Source organism: Diceros bicornis, chromosome 3 (genome assembly GCF_020826845.1).
Source record: "Diceros bicornis minor isolate mBicDic1 chromosome 3, mDicBic1.mat.cur, whole genome shotgun sequence".
Taxonomy (NCBI): domain Eukaryota; kingdom Metazoa; phylum Chordata; class Mammalia; order Perissodactyla; family Rhinocerotidae; genus Diceros; species Diceros bicornis.
The window spans coordinates 48,896,286-48,921,503 of record NC_080742.1 but is presented as its reverse complement, the minus strand read 5'-3'; the positions used below and the strand labels follow the sequence as shown (position 1 = coordinate 48,921,503).

Sequence of the window (25,218 nt, the reverse complement as noted above, 5' to 3'; positions counted from 1 at the left end):
CCTTACTTAAATATGCACTAATATTACTGATTTTTTTTTAAGCCAAAAGCTATAAAATGACAAACTTGATCTGATTAAGCACAGATCTGACCACTAACCAATCCCCTCCCAGCTCTTTAACCCAATCATGGATTAGCTACTGTACATTATATTCCCAGTCTTTTCCCTACTCTGCAAAATGCTTCTAGCCTGCTGCTCACCATATAAAACAAGGTCTGAGGATGACCACCATTTTGGATTTTCTCTGTCCTTATAGTTCTTTACAAGTGGAGATATTTCACCACTTTATTTTGTCTCCCCCAAGTGGGTATTAATCACACTTTATTAGGTTACCCTCTAGCACCTAAAATAATGACAGCTTGGTATAATGGAAAGAGGACAGGCGTTAGACTTGTCCCATACCTAGGTCTAAATCTTTTATCTGCAACAAAAATGCCTAATATTTGTGTGAAAGATATATCAACTATCATATAGCCACACAATGGAATAACCATGAAAGTTATATACTTACTGACTTGGAAAGAAGTTCATCATATGTTGTACAAAAAGAATGTATGGTATAAATTTTAAAAATATAAATAAAGGTATAGATGTACAAAGCAAAAAGTGTAGAATGGCTTAGTAATTTAACAGATATTTATCAGGTACCTATTATGTGCCAGACACAGTTGTATACACCCAGGTTATGTCAGTGAACAAAATGGAGTCCTTGCCTTCACGGAGCTTAGATTCTAAGAAGCAGCAGAAAAAACACAATAAGTTAATCTACAATTTAATGTTAGGTGTATCACAAAAGAGGGTACGAAGAGTGCTCGAGGCATGCTATTTTAGGCAGGTGGTCAGAGATGACTCCCCTTAAGAAGTAACATTCGACCCAACACCTGTGAGGAAGGGAACCATGAAAATATCTGGGAATGAGAGTTGCAAATAGAGAAATATCAAGTTTGAAGTTGCTGAGGCAAAAGCATGTTTGGTATGTCCTAGGAAAAGAAAGTCAGTACTATGGCTGAAGGGGAATTAGGAAGGGGAGGGTAGTAAGACATAAGGAGAGAAGGCAGCCAGGGGCAAATCAGGGCTTTTGAGGCCACAGTGAGAATGCTGGATTTTATTTTAAGTGCAAATGAGAAGTCAATAAAGAGTGTGGGCAGGGGAGATCATATTCACATTTATATACTAAAATGTCAACAGCAGTTATCCCTGGGTAGAAAAATTTCAGATTTTTCCCATTTTGTTTTTCTGTATTTATTCTCATTTTCATATTCATTTCTCTCTCTCCTCTCCCTCTCTAGCTCTCAAGCTCTCTTGAAATATGAACCCTACCATTCCTCCAACTAAAAGTTAAGAATCATTCAGGGATTTCAATTATTAAAAAATGGTTTCAATTAACTCCTTTATTTTTGTCTCTTTTATTATATCATGTCCCCTTTTCAGATTGAACACTTCTCTTAAAAAAAGGGAAAACATTGATACCTATTTAGCTCAAAGTGTTTGGTTAAAAACAGAACATTGTTTGCCATTAAACCAAACATGCAAGTCAGAGGTTCCTATGTAAGCTGTTAACAGTTTGGGCCTCTGAGGCATAATTAAATGAGATGTGGCAGATTCTAGAAATTCAAAATAAGGAAGAATATGTTGTCACTAAAAAGGTAGACTTGAGCCTCCATAGTCTACCTAACTCCAGAGTCAAGGTCCTAAGTGTTCCTTAAAGACAAATGAGACCCAAGTTATCATTAACTATGTGAAATAATGTTTTCTTTTTTACCAGTACAGTGCTTACAATAAACCCAAAGATATTCCAAAAATTGGCAAGTCTTTAGTATCTTTAGTGACACCCTCTGTGCAAATGTCTCAATTAACTAAGATTAACTGAGGATATAAATACTAAGGCATGACTTTTAAAAACAACAGTAAACTTCAACTTGAGGTACAAACCTAGGAACCACCTCTGATCACAATCCCCAGACTTGTTCCCATCAATCCCTGGACTCAAACTCTCCTATCCTGAACAAGACAACCTTCCATTTTTTTCTCTTGAAAAAGTTATCTGAAATTGATGGAACAAAACCCAAAATTATCTATGATTCCATTTAATCATTTACCATTTATTAAATGCACAACCACCATTAAAGAAAAAACTTATAACACTTTGTAAGTACAAATAACATATTTTATTTCATCCCTGAAAAACAAAAAAACAAAAATGTCCAATCTACTAAGAGAGACTGAACAATTATTCCAAACTTCACCTGGCAACAGTATGTAATTATTTCTTCACATAAAGGTACAGTACAGAGAAAAGAGTTTGGAAAGCTACCTTTCATGAAACAATATTTTCTCATACTTATTTTAATATAACATTATAAATATTGCTACTATGTACGGTAGCATATTGTAATAATGAACAATACAATATTCAGAACTAAATTCAATATAGTCTAAATCTAGAAGCTAGCTGCACTTAAGCAGTTATTATAGAGAATAAATACTATGAAATATAGGGCACCATATGGCAATTAAATTTGCTACAAGGGAAATTTAAATAAAGGTGTACTTTGCTCTATACTAAAATTACCCATGATTAGGATCTCTTGTGCTATTTACAATAGCTATTATCCTGAAACGATAGTCAGTCTTCATAATTTAAATTATTTTAAAGGTTCTTAATTATTTTTAAGTAGTCATTATATAAAATGAATATCTACTGTATCTGTTATACAAATCCAAAATTTCATAAAGCAGGATACTCTCATATAATGTTAACATTTTCCAAGCAATGTAATGTAGCACAAATACCTTTATTATGTACATCTAGCTAAAGTCCTTACGAGTCCCAGACTCACAAATATCTCAGTCTCTCCCTCCCCGCCAACATAATAAAAGGAAAAATTACCCAAATATGGAAATAATGTGCTTTCCTGATAGCACAGACAAGCAAAGGGTTAAACTTTTAAATTAACATTCATGTATGTGAAAAATCATGAATTAATACTTAACTTAGTTTCTAATCTCATCATAAAAATCTTTTATTCTTCAGAAAATACATAAGAAAATGTTACATATGAGATTACAGATTACTATTTTAACATTATGTAATTGTCCCAATGTTTACAATAGGTTACAGACAGTGGCTACTACCCATTTCAAGATTATACTCTTACAAATGTAATTTTTAAAAATATACAGTAATTAACCTTCAGTTATTCTGAAGGATAGTGCAAATGAAGACATTCTTTGGGTCATGATTTCAAAACATTATTTTCAACATTATACTTCCTTTCTCTGCTCATAATCTAACAAAATATAGTACTAGAGGAAGCACATTTCCTAATAGTATTAGCCTAACAGTTACATCTATTGAGAACACATGACAGAATGATTCAACAACAATATTCTTCATTTGTCTGAAAAACATGTTATATATTTAAATAAATATTTTATAAAAATGAATCCATGTCCTTCAGTATTTTTGTTTCAGCTTGATCTCAAACACAAAAGACTTATACAAAGATCACCTATCTGCTTACTACATCAACCATGTTATCAAATTCCCTTTAAGGATATAGTACAGCATTGAAGAGACTTGCCTGAAAGCAAACTAACAACTTTTAAAATTTATATACAGAATTAGAGTTCCATGAATCCAGCATATTCCTTGAAAATGCGTAGAGCTTTTATCGCAAAGTATTACTCTATCCTAGCCTGTGATTTAAAAGCTTTTCTGCCATAGGATATAATCGACAGTGGATGTAGCAGCACAAGGTGATCCTCAACTGCTATCTAATGCTGCCTGATGCATTTATCCTTTTATTTGTGGTGACTGGCACCAGATTCCCACTAGTACCACTGGGACTGTTGGTTGCTGAGCTGTTCACAACAATATAGTCAACCTTATTCTCCAGCTTCACCAAGCGTTGTAAAATGTCATCCAAAAGGACAGCAATTGTTCTCTTTAGATCCGCTAGGGGAAAAAAATCAGAATAAACCATATTAAACATTGGCAGAGCATTTACTATTTGTGTTTTCATAGTTTGAGGGAAAAGTGAACAATTATTGAGTGAACAATTATCTAAGAGAAAATATACTAGAGAGAAAGCACTCATACGACAAATAGGAAAAGCCTAATTATTTTAATCAATAGCATCACATACAGACCTTTTTTTTTTTTTTTGCAAGGAAGATGGGCCCTGAGCTACCATCTGTTGCCAATCCTCCTCTTTTTGCTGAGGAAGATTGGCCCTGGGCTAACATCCGTACCCATCTTCCTCTACTTTATATGGGACGCCGCCACAGCGTGGCTTGACAAGCGGTACGTCAGTGCGCACCCGAGATCCGAACCTGCGAACCCCAGGCCGCCGCGGCGGAGCGCGCGCACATAACCGCCGCACCACCAGGCCGACCCCCATATAGACCTTCTTAAAGGAATTTTTAGAGTTATAAACGTGGGGGAAACTCTCACTTTTCTAGTGCAATAAAACAGATTTAAAGTCTGGTTCAAAATGTTAGTCCCTCTGTAAGGAACACATTTACCTTGAGTTTTTTAAGCAGTTTGTAAAGATGACTATGGACTCAGCAGGCAAGGTAAAAAGCTAGCTGAGCTAAGTAAGAAATTCAATCAAATGCAGAAACAAGAAACCTAGACCCTCCACAGGCTGAAGTGTGCGGGGAGCCTAGGATCCAGGGCAGATGCTAGGAGCCTGATTAGTGCAGTAGAGATACTAGCAGTAGTTCTGACTTAAAATTTCTTCCAAAAAATGATGGGGAAAGGGGCTGGCCTGGTGGTGCAGTGGTTAAGTTTGCCCCCTCTGCTTTAGGAGCCCAGGGTTCACAGGTTCAGATCCTGGGCACGGACCTACACAACACTCATCAAGCCATACTGTGGGGGCATCCCATATTCCCATATACAAGTATAAGATTGGAACAGATGTTAGCTCCAGGACAATCTTCCTCACCAAAAAAAAAAAAAAAAAAAAAATGATGGGGAAGACTATATCTTCTAATCTCTTTGGGAGGTTAAGGGGTTTCAGTAGAATTTACTTGGCAAGAATGAAATTATGACCCTTTTCTTCCTTAGAACTCTTTTTTCTCAGGTTTCCCAAAGGCACCTAGCACATATTAGGTATTCAATCCATGGCGACTAATATTGTTATTTTTTGTTGATCCTGGACCAAAGAAAGCACCTCAAACCCTAATCTGTGATCAGGATAAAAATCATTTGATAACAACTGATAAATTTGCTTATGATTCTGTTACCAAGATATCAGAAAAAGAACAAGCAAAAGAAAAAATAGATCAATTGGCATTTATCAAAATTTAGAACTTTGGCATATCAAAGAACATTATCCAGACAGAGAAAAGATAACCTACAGAATGGAAGAAAAGATTTGCAAATCATGTATCTGATAAGGGCTTAATATCAAGAACATATGAAGAACTCCTAAACTTAACAACAAAAGAATAACCCGATTTTTTAAATGAGCAAAGAACTTGAAGAGACATTTCTCCAAAGAAGATATGCAAATGGACAATAAGCACACAAAAAGACACCCAACATCACAATGAAATACCACTTCACACCTACTAGGATGGCTATAATCAGAGAAAGGGAAAATGAGCATTGGCAAGGATGCAGAGAAATTGGAACCCTCGTACACTGCTGGTGGGAATATATAATGGTGCAGACACCATGGAAAACAGTTTGGCAGTTCCTCAAAAAGCTAAACATAAAATTACCATACGACCCAGCAATTCCACTCCTAGAAATTCCACACCAAAAAATTGAAAGCAGAGACTCAAAGAGATACTTGTACACCAATGTTCATTTCAGAATTATTCACAATAACCAAAAAGTGGAAACCTAAGTGTCCATCAATAGACAAAGAAATCAACAAAATGTGGTATATATACACAACGAAATATTAGTTAGCCATAAGACAGAATGATCTTCTGATACATGCTACAACATGGGTAAGCCTTAAAGACATTACGCAAAGTGAAATAAGCCAGACAAAAAAGGATAAATATTGTATGATTCCACTTATATGGACTATCTAGAATAGACAAATACATAGACACAGAAAGTAGATTAGAGGTTACCAAGGACAGAGGAAGGGGAAAAGGTGAGTTATTGCTTAACGATTACAGAGTTCCTTGTTTGGAGTGATGCAAGTTTTGAAAAGTTAGTAGTGATGGTTGTACAACACTGTCAATATAATTAAAGCTACTAAACTTACACTTAAAAATGGTCAAAATGGCAAATTTTATGTTATATATATTTTACCACAATTTTTTAAAAGTGAAAAAAAAGATATCAGAAAGTAGGGAGAGTAGCGGTGGTGGGTGGTAGAGGGTGGTTAGAAAATGCTTATTAAAAAGTAAAACATAAAAAATGAATGTAATATAAAGTGAGGGGAAAACTTTATTTGGAGGAAGTCTAGTCATGCAAGAATGAAACTTTTCAAGCAGTGTATCTTCTGGCATCATTTGTCATGAGCACTTATATATTCTAATTTAGTGGGAATTTACAAGAAAAAAAGTACAAGAAAAATCCTTTGACAAGAAGTATTTAGGGATGAAATGTCATGATATATACAACTTCTTTCAAATGGTACCCCAAAAAAGCATATATATTTGTATAGAGAGGGAAAGATAAAAACAAACGTAGAAAACTTTTTAGCAAATGGTGAGTCTAGACGAAAGATATATGACGTTTACCATATAATTTTCCCCAATTTTCTGCAGACTGAAGATTTTCAAAATAAAAGACGGGGAGAGGAGTTTCTTTATTAAGACCTTTCAATCAAGAGTTATAATAGTATTTGGTAAATAGGAGAGAATTAAGTATTTTTTAAAATTCTTCAGCAACAAGACTAAAAGGTAACTACTGGATCTCCGTTTTTCCCTGGCAGTCACCTCTTATACAATATTTGAAGAGGTAGGCCAGAGAAGGCTAGACAGAATAGACTAAGGTGGGGCTTACCAGCATGTTAACATAAATGAAGCTAAAGCCCTACGAGGTATGACACCAAGCTGAGGTGTGACATGAATTATAAACATACAGCCTAATCACTGATTAGAGTTAGGGTTGAGAATAGCAATTAAAGGAAAACTTGGGATTCGTGAGAAAAATTATATGATAATTTTACTTTAGCAATGTCTTAAATTATCATTAAATATTCCCTTTCAAATTTTATAAAATCAATTTTTTTAATAAAATATTACAAAAGACTAAGAGATTTTAACCACCTTGCTCCATGATATAAAAATCAGAACAAAACTGAAAAACCAGAACAAAACTAATGTTTCCCGAACTTTGGATTCTTTTGAATACACCAAAATTCCCCTTTTCTCTAGATTCACAACACAATTTTAAGTTTACATTTTATGGGACTACATATTTATGGGAATTACATGTTTTTATTATATGGAAGTCTACAGTACTTCCTCATAAAGCCCTATCGCTGAAGGTGCTAGCAATAAGAACTCCTTCCCTACCATGGGCCCCTGTTCAGAACCCCTAAAAGCAACTTGAAAGTGGAGACCCTATCATATCCATCTTTTTACTCTCAGTTCACCCAGCTTGATGCTTCATCACTAAGTAGACACTCAACCAATGTTTGAAATGAACAGTTGCTGAATGTCTGATGCATGTGTTTGGTAAGTCGTATCACTGTTGAGACTGACATGAAGGATCAGATTCAGGAATAAAATCCTTTAAAATTGTTCTATTTCTGCTTTAAGCTTCCCTTTTCTGGGAGAAGAAATGAAATGGTTGAAAAGAAAAAAAAAAAGGGCTATTACAAAGGCTCATAACAGTATATAGATACTATCAAAACAGTACCTAGCCCAATTACTTCACAGTACACAAAAATCAGGAGGACATAATGCTATTAAATATACTAAAGATATTGGATATAAGAAGACTCTAACTATATTAAACATAACCAGAGACTGTGAGGCACAGTAGGAAGCCACTATCATCCCAAGGTCTATGGAACAGACAGAGAAAGCAGTGATGTTACCAGAGCCCAAGTCCAAGGACACCCAGTGGAAAACAAAGCCAAGAGAGGCAGTCCGGCAGGAGCTGGTGCTACAAAGGAGACACCAGCTGAGGCACAGAGAGAGGGAGAAATATACCCTAGAGCTTTTCCTTCCTCCTACTTTCCAAACTCCTGCCAGTGCCTCCCACTGGCTGAACACAGGTAGAAGCAAGCTGATTTGGGAACCTGGAAAACGCCACCTACTGGAATCACCCTCCCCTGAGATACAAAACAGAACAGAGAAAGAGGGTAAGGAATAAATCTGAGGGCAACCAAGCAGAGGACCAGCACAAACAGCAAGTACACATGCCTTTGTGGACCCCATGCTTATATGCCTCTGTCTTGACTTATGTCTTATTTATATCAATAGGTTCTGTTGTTTGTATTCTTAACGTGAGCTGCCTCAAATCTGTTGTATAGAAGAGAGGCAGATATGAATAAAGATAACCACGTGTTTACACACAGACACAAAAACTGCAGGAAAATGCAAAATGACTAATGAAAATAAAACACAGAAGTGTTTAATGTATTGCATAACTCAAAAACTTTTCCTTATTAATATTTTTCAAATTCAAACTGATATTTTACCACCACTAACATCAGCTTAACGGTACAAGGAAGAAAACTTACAAGTCACTTCTTGATTATCTAAGTGAATTACCCACTGTAAAGTTTTATGATGAAGCTGGCAATAAAACAAAAATGCTTCCTAAGAAATATGAACTAATTCAAATATCAGAGCAAAGAGAGCATTGTTAGATAAAAGTGGTTTCAAAAACCTCATAAACTCTATAATTAAATGTATATTGTTTAATATTTTACATTTTTACTACAGCTATCCTCTCCGATTGAGTGCTGAATAAATTACGTCATTCAACAAATTGTTTATTACTTCCCTACTTAATATTGCAAGGTCCACTGTTTAGATCTCATGAGTGGCTCAAGATATGTTCCCATTAAACTTTAAAAATTAAATGCCTAGGAACATAAAATAAGCCTAATTTTTCTTAAGTGAAAAAAGAAAAGCTAGATAATGGATTTGACTAAATGATACATCATAAATAAGCTATGTTTTAAATAGCCACATCAAAATCACTTCTGATAGGAATTTTGAGATTGACTTTCCTTTAGCATATTTAGAATACAAGAATTACTCATTTTACAGCTTGGTTTAGGTTTTCTTTTTTTTAATTGGTAAATAACTTTTTTATTTTGAGACAACTGTAGCTTTACATATAGTTGTAAGAAGTGAATAAATATGGAAATTCCTGTATCCTCTACCCAGTTTCCCCCAATAGTAACACCTTGCACAACTATATACAACAGCACAACCAGAATACGGACATTGATACAGTCAAGCTGCAGAATATTTCCATCACCACAAGGATCCTTATGTTGCCCTTTTATAGTAAAACTCACTTCCCTCTCTTAGTCTGTTAATATGGTAGATTACACTGCTTGATTTTTGAAAACTGAATCAGCCTTGCATCCCTGGAATAAACGCCACTTGGTCATAGTGTTTAATTCTTTTTATGTTGCCAAATTGTTTGCTAATATTTTCGTAAGGATTTTCACATCTATATCCCTAAGGGATATTGACTGGTCTGTAATTTTTATTTCTTATACTATCTTTGTCTGATTTTGGTATAAATACTAGCTTCATAAAATGAACTGGGAATTGTTCCTTCCTCTTCTGTTTTCAGGAAAAAGACTGTCTAGAATTGATATTAATTCACAAACTTGTGATAGAATTCTCCAGTGAAACCATTTGGGCCTAGAGATTTCGTTTTTGAGAGTTCTTAAGCTATAAATTCAATTTCCCTAATAGTTATAGGGCTATTCAAACTATCTATTTCATATTAGGTGAGTGTGGTAAGTTTGTGGTTTTCAAGGAACTGATCCATTTCATCTAAGTTATCAAATTTATGTGTGTAGACTTGTTCATAGTAGTCTCTCATTATACTTTTGATGTCTGCATGGTCTGTAGTGATAATCATTTTTTCAGTCCTGATAGTGGCAATTTGTATCTTTTATATTCTTTGTCAGTCTTGCTAGAAGTTTGTCAATTTTTTTGACCCTTTCAAAGGACAAGCTCTTTGTTTCATTGATTTTCCCTACTGCTTTTCTTTCAATTTCATTGATTTCTGTTCTGATATTGATCATTTCCTTTCTTCTGCTTGCTCTGGGTTTGTTTTGCTCTTCTTTTTCTAGTTTCTTGAGGTAGGAGATTAGATTATGAATTTGAGACTTTTCCTCTTTTCTAATGTACGCATTTAGTGTTCTAAATTTCCCTCTCAACGCTACTTTAAGCTGGGTCCCATAGTTCTTATGTTGTATTTTCATTTAGTTCAACGTACTCGTTAAATTTCCCTTGAGTCTTCCTCTTTGACCCACAAATTATTTAGAAGTGTATTGTTTAGTTTCCAATTATTTGGAGACTTTCCTATTATCTGCTATTGATTTCTACTTTGAAATCACTGTGATCAGAGAACACACTGCATGATTTCAATTCTTTTAAATTTGTTAAGGTTTGTTTTATGGCCCAGGATAAGATCACTATTTTGGTGAATATCCCATAGACTCTTTAAAAAAAATGTGTATTCTGCTGTTGTTGATGAAGCTTCTATATATGTAAATAAGATTCCATTGATTAGATTGTGTTCTTTAGATCTTCTATATCCTTGCAGATTTTCTGTCTAGTAGTTCTCTTACCAGTTCCTGAGAGGGAGGTGTTTAAGTTCTCAACTGTAATTGTGGATTTATCTGTTTCTCCTTTTAATTCTATCAGTTTGTAGGTACACATTTAGGATTGTTATTTCTTCTGGGTGGATTGATCCTTTTATACTTACATAATGGCCTTCTCTGACTTTAGTTGCTTTCTTTGCTCTGAAGTCTACTTTATGTGATATTAACGGAGCCACTCCTGCTTTCCTGTGATTAATGTTTGCATGATATATCTTTTTCCATCCTTTTACTTTCAGCAAGCCAATGTCATTAAATTTGAAGTGAATTTCTTGCAGAGAGCACATACCTGGGTCACATGTTTTAATCTAGTCTGCCCATGTCCTTTAACTGGTATATTTAGAACATTCATATTTAATATAATTGTGATATATTACGACTCAAGTCTGTCATTTCATTTTTTGTTTTGTTTGTTCTGTTTTTCACTTCCCTGTTTTCTTTTTCCTGCCTTCCTGTGGGTTACTTGAATATATTTTACAATTATTTTTTGATTATCTGTAGTGTTTTTGAATGTATTCTTTGTATGGTTTTAGTGGTTGCTCTAGGTATTACATCATATACATAACTTAGCACAGTCATTTTACCAATTTGAGTGAAATATATAAGCTTTACCTTTCTTTACCATCTGTGATGGTTCATTTTATGTGTCAACTTGGCTAGGCTATGGTGCCTAGACAAATCCACCAGTCTAGATGTTGCTGTGAAGGTAGTTTTTAGACGTGATTAGCATTTAAACCAGTAGACTTTCAGTAAAGACTACTTACCACAATGGGGGTGAACCTCAGCCTATCAGCTGAAGACCTTAAGAAAAAGACTGAGGTTCCTGGAATAGGAAGGCATTCTGCCTCCAGATTGACTGCCTTTGGACTCAGGACTGCAATATCAATTCTTGCCAGAATTTTCAGCCTGCTAGCCTGCCCTGCAGACTTTGGACTTTCCAGCCCCAACAGTTGCATAAGCCAATTTTTTTAAAGTCCATCAATCTCTCTCTCTCTCTGCTCTGCTTCTCTGGAAAACTCTAATACACCATCCTTTTATCTCATTCCATTGATAATATATTGCCTTAAATATTTCCTCTACATACATTTAGAATCACATCAGACAATGTTATAAGTTTTGCTTCAACCATTATAGTTTAGAAAACTCAAGAAGGAAAGCTACCGAATCACCCTTATTTTTATTTCCTATGTTCTTCCTTCCTTCCTGATAGTTCCAGGGTTCCTCCTTTTGTCATTTCTTTTCCGTTTAGAGAACTTCCTTTAGCCATCTCTTAAGGTAGGTCTGCTGGTGACAGATTCTTTTCCTTCATCTGAGAATGTCTTTGATTTCCTTCATTCCTGAAGGATATTTCTCTGGGTACAGAATTCTGGGTTGATCGTGCTTTTCTTTCATCACTTGAAAAATATTCGCCACTTCCTTCTGGCCTTGATGGTTTCTGATGAGAAATCTGCTGTCATCTGAATTGTTTTTCCACTATAAGTAAGGTGTCATTCTTCTGTAGTTGCTTTTAAGATTGTTTTTCCTAGTCGCTCTTTAAGTTTTCAGAAGTTTAATTATGATGTATCTTGCCATGGATTTTTTTTTTTTTTATGAGGAAGATCAGCCCTGAGCTAACATCCATGCTAATCCTCCCCTTTTTGCTGAGGAAGACCGGCTCTGAGCTAACATCTATTGCCAATCCTCCTCCTTTTTTCCCCCAAAGCCCCAGTAGATAGTTGTATGTCATAGCTGCACATCCTTCTAGTTGCTGCATGTGGGACGCGGCCTCAGCATGGCCAGAGGAGCGGTGCATCGGTGCGCACCCGGGATCCCAACCCGGGCCGCCAGTAGCGGAGCGCATGCACTTAATCGCTAAGCCATGGAGCCAGCCCTTGCCATGGATTTTTGAGGGACTTATCCTGCTTGGGGTTCACTCAGCTTCTTGAATCTGAGGTCTACATCTCTTGCCAAATTTGGGAAGTTTGTATCCATATTTTTTTGAGTATTTTTCCAGCTCTACTCTCATTCTCCTCTCCTTCCAAAACTCCACCACCACAAATGTTATGTCTTTTGTTATAGTCCCACAGTTCCCTAAAGCTCTATTCATTTTTTTTTTCCCACTCTATTTTCTCTCTGTTACTCAGCTTGGGTAATTACATTGTTCTATATTCCAGTTCACTGATTCTTTCCTCTGTCCTCTCCTTTCTGTTGTTGAGTCAATCTGATCAGCTTTTTATTTCAATTATTGTATTTTTCAGGTCAAAAATTTCCATTTGGTCTTTCTTTATATGCTCTATTTATCTGTTGCAATTTTCTATTTCTTCGTTGAGGCTTTCTGTTTTTTTCATTTGCTTTTTGTTCATTAATTCCTTATTGAAGCATTTTTAATCACAACTGCTTTAAAATCTTTTTCAGATAATTCTAATACCTGTCATTGGTTGTCTTTTTTCATTCAGTTAGAGATTTTCCCAGTTCTTGGTCTCACAAGTGATTTATTTCTGAAACCTAGATATTTACATATTATGTAATGAGATTTTGTATCTTATTTAAACCTCTTGTTTTAGGTGGTTTCCTCTGATACCACTGTGGAAGGGCAGAGGGGTGCCACCTTGTTACTGCCAGGTGAAAGCAGAAGTCTAAGTTCCCCACTTAGCCTCCATTGTCACCTGAGGGTGGTGAGCTCTTCATCACTGTTGGATAGAGGTGAAGGTTCCAGGTCTCCATGTATTCTTCATTGACATTGTGGTGGGGATGGCCTCCTTACCACTGGGCAATGGTAAAGTCCTGACTCTCTACTAGGACTCCTCTGATATCACCCCAGAGGGAGGGGCATGGGCACCTCATTACCGCCATGTGGGGGTGGAAGTCCTGGTTCCCCATGTGGTCTCCACTGGTACCATGGGTGGCAGGGGCAGGTGTTGGATGCCCCATTACAGCTTCACAAGGGTGGAAGTCTAGGCTCCCTACTTGGCCTTTGAAGATGCAGGTGATGGCACAGCCACAACTTTTTTCTGTGGTGTTTGGCTGGAGGAGAAGGGTTATAGTCTAAAAGTTTTCTGTCTTGCTATGCTGCCCTTTTCTTGGCTACAGAGAACAGGCTTCTTTTGGGGCTTTTTAGTCTGTGCCTGGTGGCATTTCTAAGTTGCTGGCTTCTTCAGCGCCAAGTCTGGAATATATGAGGTAAAAAGAAAACCCAAGAAACATACTTCTGTGTCATTCCTTTGGTCCTGAGGTCCCTACCTAGTCTGACTTTTTCTCTTCCAGTTTCTTCTTATGTTTGTTTTATATAAAATGTCCAGAGTTTTCAGTTGCACTTAGATGAGAATAATGGGGAAAGACTGATAGCACAGGAACAGGGAAAAGGTAGATCTCCATATTCCCAAAGTCCTCAGTTTAGGGGATTTTTTAAAACTAGTTTTCTTCAACTATAAAAGATATTCTCTAGCAGCTTGTTTGCTGCTATATAACACTGTTTATAACAGTTTCCATTCATTACTTATATAATAGCTTACATATCTAAAAAATTGATTAAAGTAAGAAATATTTTTTCTTTTGCTGAGGAAAATTTGCCCTGACCTAACATCCACTGCCAATCTTCCTCATGTTTTTTTTCATCTAACGCCAACCCTCCTCCTTTATTTTTCTCCCCAAAGCCCCAGTAGATAGTTGTATGTTACAGTTACACATCCTGCTAGTTGCTGTATGTGGGACACGGCCTCAGCATGGCGGAGAAGCGGTGTGTCGGTGCGCGCCCGGGATCCGAACCCAGGCCGCCAGAAGCGGAGCGCGCACTTAACCGCTAAGCCACGGGGCTGGCCCCAATCTTCCTCTTTTTTTTGCTTGAGGAAGATTAGACCTGAGCTAACATCTATGCCAATATTCCTCTGCTTTATATGTAGGACACCACCACAGTACGGCTGGCGAGTAGAGCAGGTCCATGCCAGGGATCCGAACCCATGAACCCGGGCCCCTGAAGCGGAGCACTCAGAACTTTAACCACTTGGCCACGGGGCCGGGCCCTAAAGTAAGAAATTTTAACCTCAGTTTCTAAAAGGAATTTTTGGTAGATTTGTGTGGAAGAACATTTAAATATTAACATTAAATTATTCTCCAATTCTCCTAAAATGTTTATGGAGTCCATTTTTTTTAAAGTGTTCAGCCACACTGGCAGATAGTAAAAGCAAAACTCTTAAAAGAAAGCAGGGTCAGTATTTGGATGGAAAAGCCTGAGGTGGTAAAAGACTGGTGTTGCTGTAGATTCAGAAACAGGTATAGGAAACCATGCATCAACTGCAAGGTGTTTATAATAGTCTCTGTGAAGCTCAGAGCAAGTATCCCCAATTCATTGTTCTAGGCAAACCCCAGAATCCAAAATAGATAATGTTATATCGGAAGAAACAAAATTACATCAGAGAAGACTACGGATATTGAGAAAAAGAGATAAGGCAGTCGGAAATGATTATACGTTAAAGAAAAAACATAAGTTACTGCTCAAAATTTACAGATAGTAATCTATAAAGTTGAATTCATTGGTCCATGGCCTTTGCGATAGTAACACTTCATTGTAGACTAGCATTAAAAAATATTAGCATATACTTATTTTACCAATAAGTATTTACCAATAAAATATGCTTACTTTACCTGGGAAAAAGAGGTTAAAGAGCTTAAGAAAAGATTATTCAATAAATATTTTTGACTGATTATCTTTTTTGTATAGCAACGAGAAGCTAAATGGTTTCTATACATGGCTAACTGTTCAAGTTCTCCAGAATCTGTAAAATTCTCATCTTACTGTAACTTATAATGCCATTTCAAATTAATGGAGCAGAGGATGGAATTCAAATAACAAAACTGGAAAAACTGGCTATCTAATTTGGAAAAAAGAACCTGCATCTCTTACTGCTTACACCAGAAATCTCAACTATATTATAGTCATAAATGTAAAAAACAAACAAACCACTAAACCATAATATATTAGAACGTAAGTTTTGGAGAAAAAAATTTAAGCACAAAACTGAACCATAAAAAATAATGGCCACGTTTTACTACACAAATTTTTAAAACATAACAAGTTATTAGACAACTGAAAAACCAGAAGAAAAACATTTGCAACATATGACAGCATTAATGTCTCTACAAAGAATCAGTCAATTAAGAAATTTCCCTGCAGAAAAATTGGCAAAGGATACAAACAACTCACTATCATACACACAAGAAATGCAGATAACCAACAAACATGAAAATATTTTAACCTCTCCTGTAAACAAAGAAATGCAAACGCAAACAATTAGATGCCATTTAAAATCAAATAGAATTGGTATAGTGTGGAGAAATACCAGTATACACACTGGTGGGAAAGTGGTAGTAGGAACGTATCCTACAGAACCATTCTGGAGGGCAATCTGACAAATGTCTATTAAATTTAACATGCATATCCTGGACCCAAAAAATCCACTTTTAGGAAATCTATCCTTCTGAAACATTCACACAAACATGAATACCCTCATACTTATACTCACACATATATTTCATATACATACAAACACACATACATTGCAGCATTGAATCAAACACACAAAAAAGGTTAACGACAAATTATCCATCATTATAGAATAAGGAAAAAAAAAGAACGTTTATAAAATGAAACAATATTAAGTCATTAAAAAAGGATGAGATAGACCTACACATAACAACATGGAAAGATATCCACAGTAATTAAGTGAAAACAAATACGTTGCAAACTAGTATCCATAGTACAATTCCATTTTTGTTCAAAATAAAACAATGTGCTGAACCATGTGTTGGCAAACTACAGCTGGTTAGCTGCCTGTCTTTGTAAATAAAGTTTTATTGAAACATAGCCATGCTCATTTATTGCGACGGAGACCATATGACCCACAAGGCCAAAAATATTTACTATTTAGCCCTTTAAGAAAAAGTATGCTACCCCTAACATATGCCAAATTAACTGACTTTCGTTCTGCTCTTTTAATTATCTAAGCTGTATATTTCTGTAATATCTGAATGCTTATAATAAACATAACATTTTTATAATCAGAAATAAGTAAAAGACATTTCAGGGGATTGGTTAAATACCATGTGGCCATTAAGTGATGCAGGTATATATTCATTGACATAGAAATATCTCCACCATATGTTAAATTTTAAAACAGTTTATAAAATACTATGTGTAGATGGGTCTCATTTTTGCTTTTAAAACTGTATCGTTATACACAGCTGGACAGCACAGCACAGACAGCTACCTTTTAAAATATCACAGTTATTTTGCTCAAGTAGAAGGAATTTTTTTTCAAGTATTTCTCTTGTTCCCAAAGAATCGCTTCTTCATTGTTTCTATTAGTGTCCTTGGACTAAGCAGAATGCAACACAATATGATTTCTCCATCTGTATCTGCCACAAGTACCTCCATCTCGGTTTATACCAACTCCTTCAGCTCTCGTTATCTAAATTTGATCCTCAAGAGCAAATGCAGACTAACCCTCTTCACTTCATAAAAACCATCATCAGGGAGAGAAGAAAAAACAGAAAGTGCCCAGGGCATTCCCAGATAAAGATGGTAAACTAAACAAAGGTATTTAACCTCTGCTGACTCTGGATACTCACCGAAATAATAAAAGTGCTTTTCTCTCTCTGTTTTTTTTTAAGCATAAATCCACAAAGCCAAAGGTAACAAGAGAGGAGACATTAACAACAAAACTCCAGAAGCTGGAGATGAGTATTAACTGACTTAGCAGAGCCGAAAAAGTTGGCTCTTAGAAGTAAGAGAAACTAGGAAGCGATTCCATTTTCTCCACAAAAGTCCACCCTTAAAAGGTCCAGGAATTGTGACACCAGGTACCAATGAAAATAGGGGTAAAGAAGGAATTAAAAACAGAAGGACTGGGTGAAAATTTACCTGTGAAGCAATTTGATTCCTAAATTCTCTATACCATCCCAAACTGAGCAACAGTCCCTCCCCCATCACAGAAAATCTGAGATGTATTTTCTAAAGCCAGAAAAGGAGTTGAGGGCCTGGGTACCACACTGAAACCTGGGGGAGTAAGTTTAATAAGTGAGTGCTGAGGCTACCCCTCCTCCCTGAGCCTTTTCCTCTCACTCAGATCCCAGAACACTTGGACGTCTATATTCTCCAGCAAGAGATTGATTGGAAGTCCTTCTCTAGGGAATCTGACCAGCTCAATAGGAAAGACCGAAATACACTGATATCTGGAATACCCCAAAGAAACAGACACTGATATTGTGTAATAAAGAATTTGGTTGGCCTTTGTCCCAAGTTCCTGGGAGGCAGCCTCTAAATGCTTGGAATTTCCTGAGTGATAAGTGGGCCCCTGGGACCACATCTAATAGTTCATATTAACAAGGTGACTCAGAGTGGGCCCCTAGATAGTTTGTGCCAAGGAGATGACTCTGGATGGGGTCTAGCCATGCCCAAAAGACCAACCAAAAGGTTAGGGCTTTTCAGTCGATGACAGGGAGGAGAAAAAGGATGGAATTTGAGTTCAACCACGTGGCCAGTGATTTAATTAATCATAACTACACAATGAAACCCCAATAAAAACTCTGGACACCAAAGTTCGGGTGAACTTTCCTAGTTGGCAATACTCTCAACATCGTCACACACTGATGCGCTAGAAGGGGAATGTGTCCTGATTCCATGTGGAGAAGACAAGGAAAACTTCTCATCTGGAACTCTCTCAGATCTTGCCCTATGGGTCTCTCCCTTTGGCTGGTTCTGATTTTATTTTTGCTATAATAAAACTGTAATAGTAAGAGTAATGCTTTCAGTGAGTCCTGTGAGCTGATCTACTGAATTATCAAACCTGAAGGGGTAGCGGGAACCCTCAAATTTGTAGCCAGCTGGTCAGATATAAGGGTGGCCTAGGGACACCCAAACTTGTGGCTGCTGTCTTTAGTGAGGATAGTATTGTGGAGGATTATGCCCTTAACTTATGAAATTTGGCCTAACTCCAGGTAGTTTGGTATCAGAAGTCATTACAAATATTAAGGATACTCCCAAGAAAGTGTCCCAGCCAGATCATCCTATAGTGAATACCACCCAACAACTTAATACTTCCTTTCAAGCTTTTAGTGTCTCTCTCTTAAAAAAAAAGCCTCAAAAGGCTAAGGATCACCAGACATATTTGGAAGAAACATAAGAACGCTTCAGAAAAGTGATGAAATACCTAATGCGTCTGAATACGCTGGGAGGAGATTTAGATAACTGTGGGAGAGCTGGGGTAGAAAACTAGGCAAAGAAACAAAAATTGATACTTATTCTAGAGGAGAAAATAAAGTACAGGAAATCATAATGTATTACATGGCTCAGTAATAAATACCATTAACACACTCATAATAATGCAAACACTGAATACTGTTCTAACCAAAATTATGATGGGAAAATGGCAGCACAAGAAGGACAGGTGTGTGAAAACAGCCTGGGAGGGGGATGCACTTTTGGGTAAGAACGAAAGCTGAAGCATCACCTTACATAGTGGGAAGTTAACAGATAACTCCTGTAATTGAAAAATCAAGAAGCAGGTCATAGAGTACGTTACTTAGAGATATGCAGATAATCACCAAACGAATCTGATGAAATAATTTAAAATGGCTGGCTCTGAGGAATGGGAAATTTGAGAACTGTTGGAGGTGAGAAGAACTGTCCTTTTTTATTACAAGAATCATAACACATTTTGATTCTTTAAATACACACATGTACAACTTTAATTTAAAAAAAGAAAATGCCCACATACTCATTTACACACAAAGTGTTCTCTCTCTTCTCTCTCTCTCCTTTTTTTTTTTTAAGTCTTAAAGGCAAGAGAGAACATGGCACGCACAAGGAACTTAAAACATAGCAGGAACCCAGGATGTGAAAAGAAGAATGACAATAAACAGTACTGGAGATATAGGTAAATGCTGCTTCTTAGGAATTAATAGATGTTATACAATTGATGGTTTATACTGGGACAATCAGGAAAATATAAGTGTGAACTAGGTATAATAGTATTGTAATTATGTAGAAAAAGCCCTTTTTTTAGAGATACATATATGGAAATATGTAGCAGTGAAATGTCACAATTTCTATAATTTACCAATTTACTTTAAATATTCTTCATAAATTAGACAAAACAAATATTGCAAAATGTTAATAACTGTTAAATCTAGGTGACGGATATACCGGTATTTATCACATTACTTCTATTTTTCAGGACATTTGAAATTTTTCATAATAAAAAGTCAAGAAAAAACTACTTTGTAAAGACCAATGCATGAAGTAATGAGTTGGATTTCCATGACTATCTTTAGATGGGGATAGGTTGAAGAGGAGAAAACCAGGAATATTCTATAGTTATCTTACCATATCCTGCCATAGAAGCGCCATTCTCGACATCCACTGTGTTCTTATTTTCCTCTGCTAGAGCTTTAACGTATCTTTTGCTTAAATCTAGTATTTGTTCACGTAACTTGACACTGCTTTGATGTCTTGGTTGCTGAAAAGTATAGTGCAGTAACATCAATCCCCAAATGAGTCCAAATACAAGCAACAATAAACTCAATTTCTGGGACATATTTTTTCTTGAGATTGTAAAAATCATTTTTGATGAAGCAAACAATACTCAACTGAAGAGTGGTAACTATAGGCAAGCCACCAATCAAGACTTCTGAAAGAAAAAAGAAAAAAATCTCCTCTAATACTGTATTTTCTTCATCTTCAGTAAGGTTGCCTCCAACTCTCCATTAACTCTGTAAAATTGAGAAGAAAAAAGGCAATTAGTCTTAACTATATCAGTAACGGAATAGACAATAATAGATTTAAGAAGAGATTCTATAAGTAGTTTTGATTTGGAACTATATCATCTTCTTTGACAATTTTCTCCACCAGTAAGCAAGCTTCCAGGTCTTTTATTAGTTTCATTTACATAGCTCTTCAAAAACTTCAAACTAGAAATAAATGTCAATTCACCGAGAATATTTGGAAAAAAAATGCCACCATGGTCACAAAGTCTTTTAATGACTTCTTCTTGTCATTTATAACTAAAACTATGGATATACAATAAGATTTATAGGAGATCTCAGTCTATTCCAATACAGGTCACCAACCTAAATACCTAAAGGCTACTCCTCCTTCTCCTCCTCTTCCTTTAAAAACAAAAAAGGTAGGGGGGAAGTCGAGATGGCGGCATAGGCAGACTCTGAACTCACCTCCTCCCACAGACACAGCCAATTTACAACTATTCGTGGAAAAAGTACCCCTGAGACAGAACTGAAAACTGGATAAGAGGAACTCCTGCAACAACAGACAATCCTAATTGAGGTGGAAGAGGCAGAGACTCCCTTCTGGAGAGTAAAAACGCCGCCTTCACAAGCCACCAGCGTCACGGCTGCCCGGGAGCAGCCCACAGGTACGCAACCTCCCTGGAGGCGCGGGGCCCTGAGCCGGGGAGCACCCCCACTGTGGGCATTTTGTGGACCCAGCACAGTTGAGACGAGTGGCATAATATCTGACTTTGCCTGCTACTGAAGCATTCGGGAACACCCCCAGAAAAGCTGGTACACAAAGAAACTAAAACCGGCTCTTAAAGGGCCCACACGCAAAGTCACCCGTTTCAGAAAGCAACTTAAAATCACCAGAAAGAAAGGTGCACAGTGCTGTGGTGAAAAGAGACTCACCTAGCGGGCCCTGGGTGCATCTCGGTGGGAGGTGAGACCTCTCCAGGGACTGGGACATTGGCGTCAGCCATTGTTGTGGCCTGGTGTGGGCGTGCTGACACAGACGCCATTGGAGTTCTCCCTGAGGCCTGCTAGCCCGGGTCTGCCCCACCCACTAGAGCACTGATTTAATCCAGCTCAGCCAGGGCAGGCAGCCCACCCTAGAGACTGGCCCCACCCAACAACAAGCCCTCAGGCAACTTGTGGGCCTGCATAGATTGGTGACTGGATTCACTGCAGCCTGGCAACTGAGCCGACTTCAGCGGGGCAGGACGTGCACAAGGAGCGGGTGGAGAGTGTGGGGTGGTGGCGGAGTGTGTGGGGCTCCCGCTGGGGAGAGACTGGGTCTGCATCAGGAGGTCGGGGCGCGCACACGGGACAGGACTGTATTGACTGCGTGTGTGGATCTGTGGGTGGCAGGGCTTGTCAGCTGCAGAAGACTTGTGCTTCCCAAAGACCCACATAGGGGGTTTGCGGCACCTTCCAAAGCCTGAAACAATTGGGTGCTCCTGTGCCTGAGGCCAGCCCCACCCAGCTGCAATCCTCAGAGAGCTGACAAGAGACCTAATAGGCTAGAGGCTTACAGCAATTGTAAGGCCCTGAGCCTAACAACCTGCCACGCTGGGGGTCCACTCACTTAAAAGAAATACTGCAACACAAATGTGGTATTAGAACTTGCAGCCAACTGTGCTGGGCTCCCCACACCTGATAAAGAGACTGAAGGGCCCAAAACAACTACAAGCAGCTGAGCATTACAACAGCTGGCCAGGAGCATAACTCGGCCTCCCTGGGTTCCTACAGGGAGACCAAACAGGCCACAACAGAAGGACACACATAGCCCACATAGGGGTCACCCCTGGAACATTGAGAACTGAGGGAAGCACACTGCAGGCCTCACTAAGCCATCACTTACATAAGGTCACCTATCCAAGAGCAGGAGACGTAGCTGACCTACCTAATAGGTAGGCACAAGCACAGGGAAAGAGGCAAAATGAGGAGGCAAAGGAACACATTCCAAGTAAGGGAACAGGACAAAACCCCAGAAAAGGAACTAAGTGAAACAGAAATGAGCAACCTACCAGACAGAGAGTTCAAACTAAGAGTGTTAAGGATGCTCACTGATCTGGGGAGAAGAATAGATGAACTCAGTGAGAATGTCAACAAAGAAGTGGAAGATATAAAAAAGAACCAATCAGAAATGAAGAATACAATACTGGAAATGAAAAATTCACTAGAGGGACTCAAAAGCAGAGTAGAGGATACAGAAGAACAGATCTGTGAGCTGGATCAAAGACTAGAAGAAATTACCCAAGCTGAACAGGTAAAAGAGAAAAGAATTAAAAAGAGTGAGGACAGTCTAAGGGAGCTCTGGGACAACATCAAGTGCACTAACATCCGTGTTATAGGTGTCCCGGAAGGAGAAGAGCGAGACAAAGGGGCAGAGAATCTATTTCAAGAAATAATAGATGAAAACTTCCCTAGCCTAAGGAAGGAAACAGACATCCAGGTACAGGAAGCACAGAGAGCCCCAAACAAGATAAACCCAAAGAGGCCCACACCAAGACACATCATAAACAAAATGTCCAGAATTAAAGATAAAGAGAGAATCCTAAAAGCTGCAAGAGAAAGTCAAGTTACATACAAAGGAAACCCCATAAGGCTATCAGCTGACTTCTCAGCAGAAACCTTACAGGCTAGAAGAGAGTGGCACAATATATTTAAAGTGCTAAAAGGAAAAAATTTACAGCCAAGAATACTCTACCCAGCAAGGTTATCATTCAAAATGGAAGGAGAGATCAAAAATTTCCCAGACAAGCAAAAATTAAAGGAGTTTGTCACCGAGAAACCAGTGCTATAAGAAATGTTAAAGGGACTGATTTAAGGGGAAAAGAGAAGACCACAAATAGGAAAAATTATTTATTTCCATGATAAGAATGTAATGGATACAAATGCACAAAAAAGAGGTTAGATATGATATCAAAAACATAAAAGGAGGGAGGAGGGGAGTTAAAGAGTAGAGCTTTCAGACAGAGGTCAAACTAAAGAGACCATCAATTCTGTATAAAAGAAGAAAGGAACAGAGAAGGACTACTAAAACACTGAGAAAAAAAATTAATAAATGGCAGTAAGTACATACTTATCAATAGCTACTTTAAACGTCAATGGACTAAATGCTCCAATTAAAAGGCATAGGGTGGCTGACTGGATCAAAAAACAAGACCCATATATATGCTGCATACAAGAGACACACTTCAGACCTAAAGACCCTCACAAACTGAAAGTGAAGGGATGGAAAAAGATACTCCACGCAAATGGCAATGAAAAGAAAGCTGGGGTAGCAGTACTCATACCAGACAAAATAGACTTTAAAACAAAAACTGTAAAAAGAGACAAAGAAGGGCATTACATAATGATCAAGGGAAAAATCCAACAAGAGGATATAACACTTGTAAATATCTACGCACCTAATGTAGGTGCACCTAAATATATAAAGCAATTACTAACAGACATAAAAACAGAAATAGACAGTAACACTATAATAGTAGGGGACTTTAACACTCCACTTACACCAACGGATAGATTATCCAAACAGAAGATCAATAAGGAAACATTGGCCTTAAACGACACACTAGAACAGATGGACCTAGTAGATAGATACAGAGCATTCCATCCAAAAACCGAAGAATACACGTTCTTTTCAAATGCACATGGAACATTCTCCAGGACTGATCACATATTAGGCCACAAAACAAGTCTCCATAAATTTAAGAAGAATGAAATAATACCAAGCATCTTTTCTGACCACAATGGTATGAAACTAGAAATCAACTATAGGAAGAAAATCAGAAAAGCCACAAATACGTGGAGATTAAACAAAATGCTACTGAACAATGACTGGGTCAATGAAGAAATCAAAAAATACCTGGAGACAAATGAAAATGAAAATACAACATGCCAGAATTTATGGGATACAGCAAAAGCAGTTCTAAGAGGGAAGTTTATAGCAATACAGCTTATCTCAACAAACAAGAAAAATCTTAAACAATCTAGCAATGCACCTAAAGGAACTGGAAAAAGAAGAACAAACCAAGCCCAAAATCAGTAGAAGAAGGGAAATAATAAAAATCAGAGCAGAAATAAATGAAATAGAGACCAAAAAAACAATAGAAAAAATTAGTAAAACCAAGAGCTGGTTCTTTGAAAAGATAAACAAAATTGACAAACCTTTAGCTAGACTCACCAAGAAAAAAAGAGAGAAGGCACAAATAAGTAAAATCAGAAACGAAAGAGGAGAAATTACAACAGACACCTCAGAAATACAAAAGATTATAAGAGAATACTATGAAAAGCTATATGCCAACCAATTCGACAATCTGGAAGAAATGGATAAATTCTTAGAATCATACAACTTTCCAAAACTGGATCAAGAAGAAATATCAAGAATTTGAATAGACCAATCACCAGTAAGGAGATCGAAACATTAATCACAAACCTCCCCAAAAATAAAAGTCCAGGACCAGATGGCTTCCCTGGTGAATTCTACCAAACATTCAAAGAAGACTTAATACCTATCCTTCTCAAACTCTTCCAAAAAATTGAGGAGGGGGGGAAGCTCCCTATCTCATTCTACAAAGCCGACATTACCCTGATACCAAAACGAGACAAGGACAACACAAAAAAAGAAAATTACAGGCCAATATCACTGATGAACACTGATGCAAAAACCCTC

At 37.3% G+C, this 25,218-nt stretch overlaps 1 protein-coding gene across 3 annotated transcripts in view; it reads right to left on the bottom strand.

Moving 5' to 3' along the window:
• Positions 1-2,123: 2,123 nt before the first annotated feature.
• Positions 2,124-25,218, bottom strand: part of CCDC126 (coiled-coil domain containing 126) — a 38,015-nt gene continuing 14,920 nt past the window's right edge. For 2 of the 3 annotated variants that reach the window (XM_058527246.1, XM_058527243.1), the window contains 2 exons: positions 20,137-20,522; positions 2,124-3,958 (listed from right to left, as the gene is read on the bottom strand). In XM_058527246.1, coding sequence (XP_058383229.1) covers positions 3,774-3,958; positions 20,137-20,374 — 423 coding nt within the window. In that variant the 5' untranslated portion in view covers positions 20,375-20,522 and the 3' untranslated portion in view covers positions 2,124-3,773. Of the gene's footprint in view, positions 3,959-20,136; positions 20,523-21,449; positions 21,561-25,218 lie in introns of those variants that run through there. The other variant, XM_058527249.1, reaches the window with a different exon arrangement.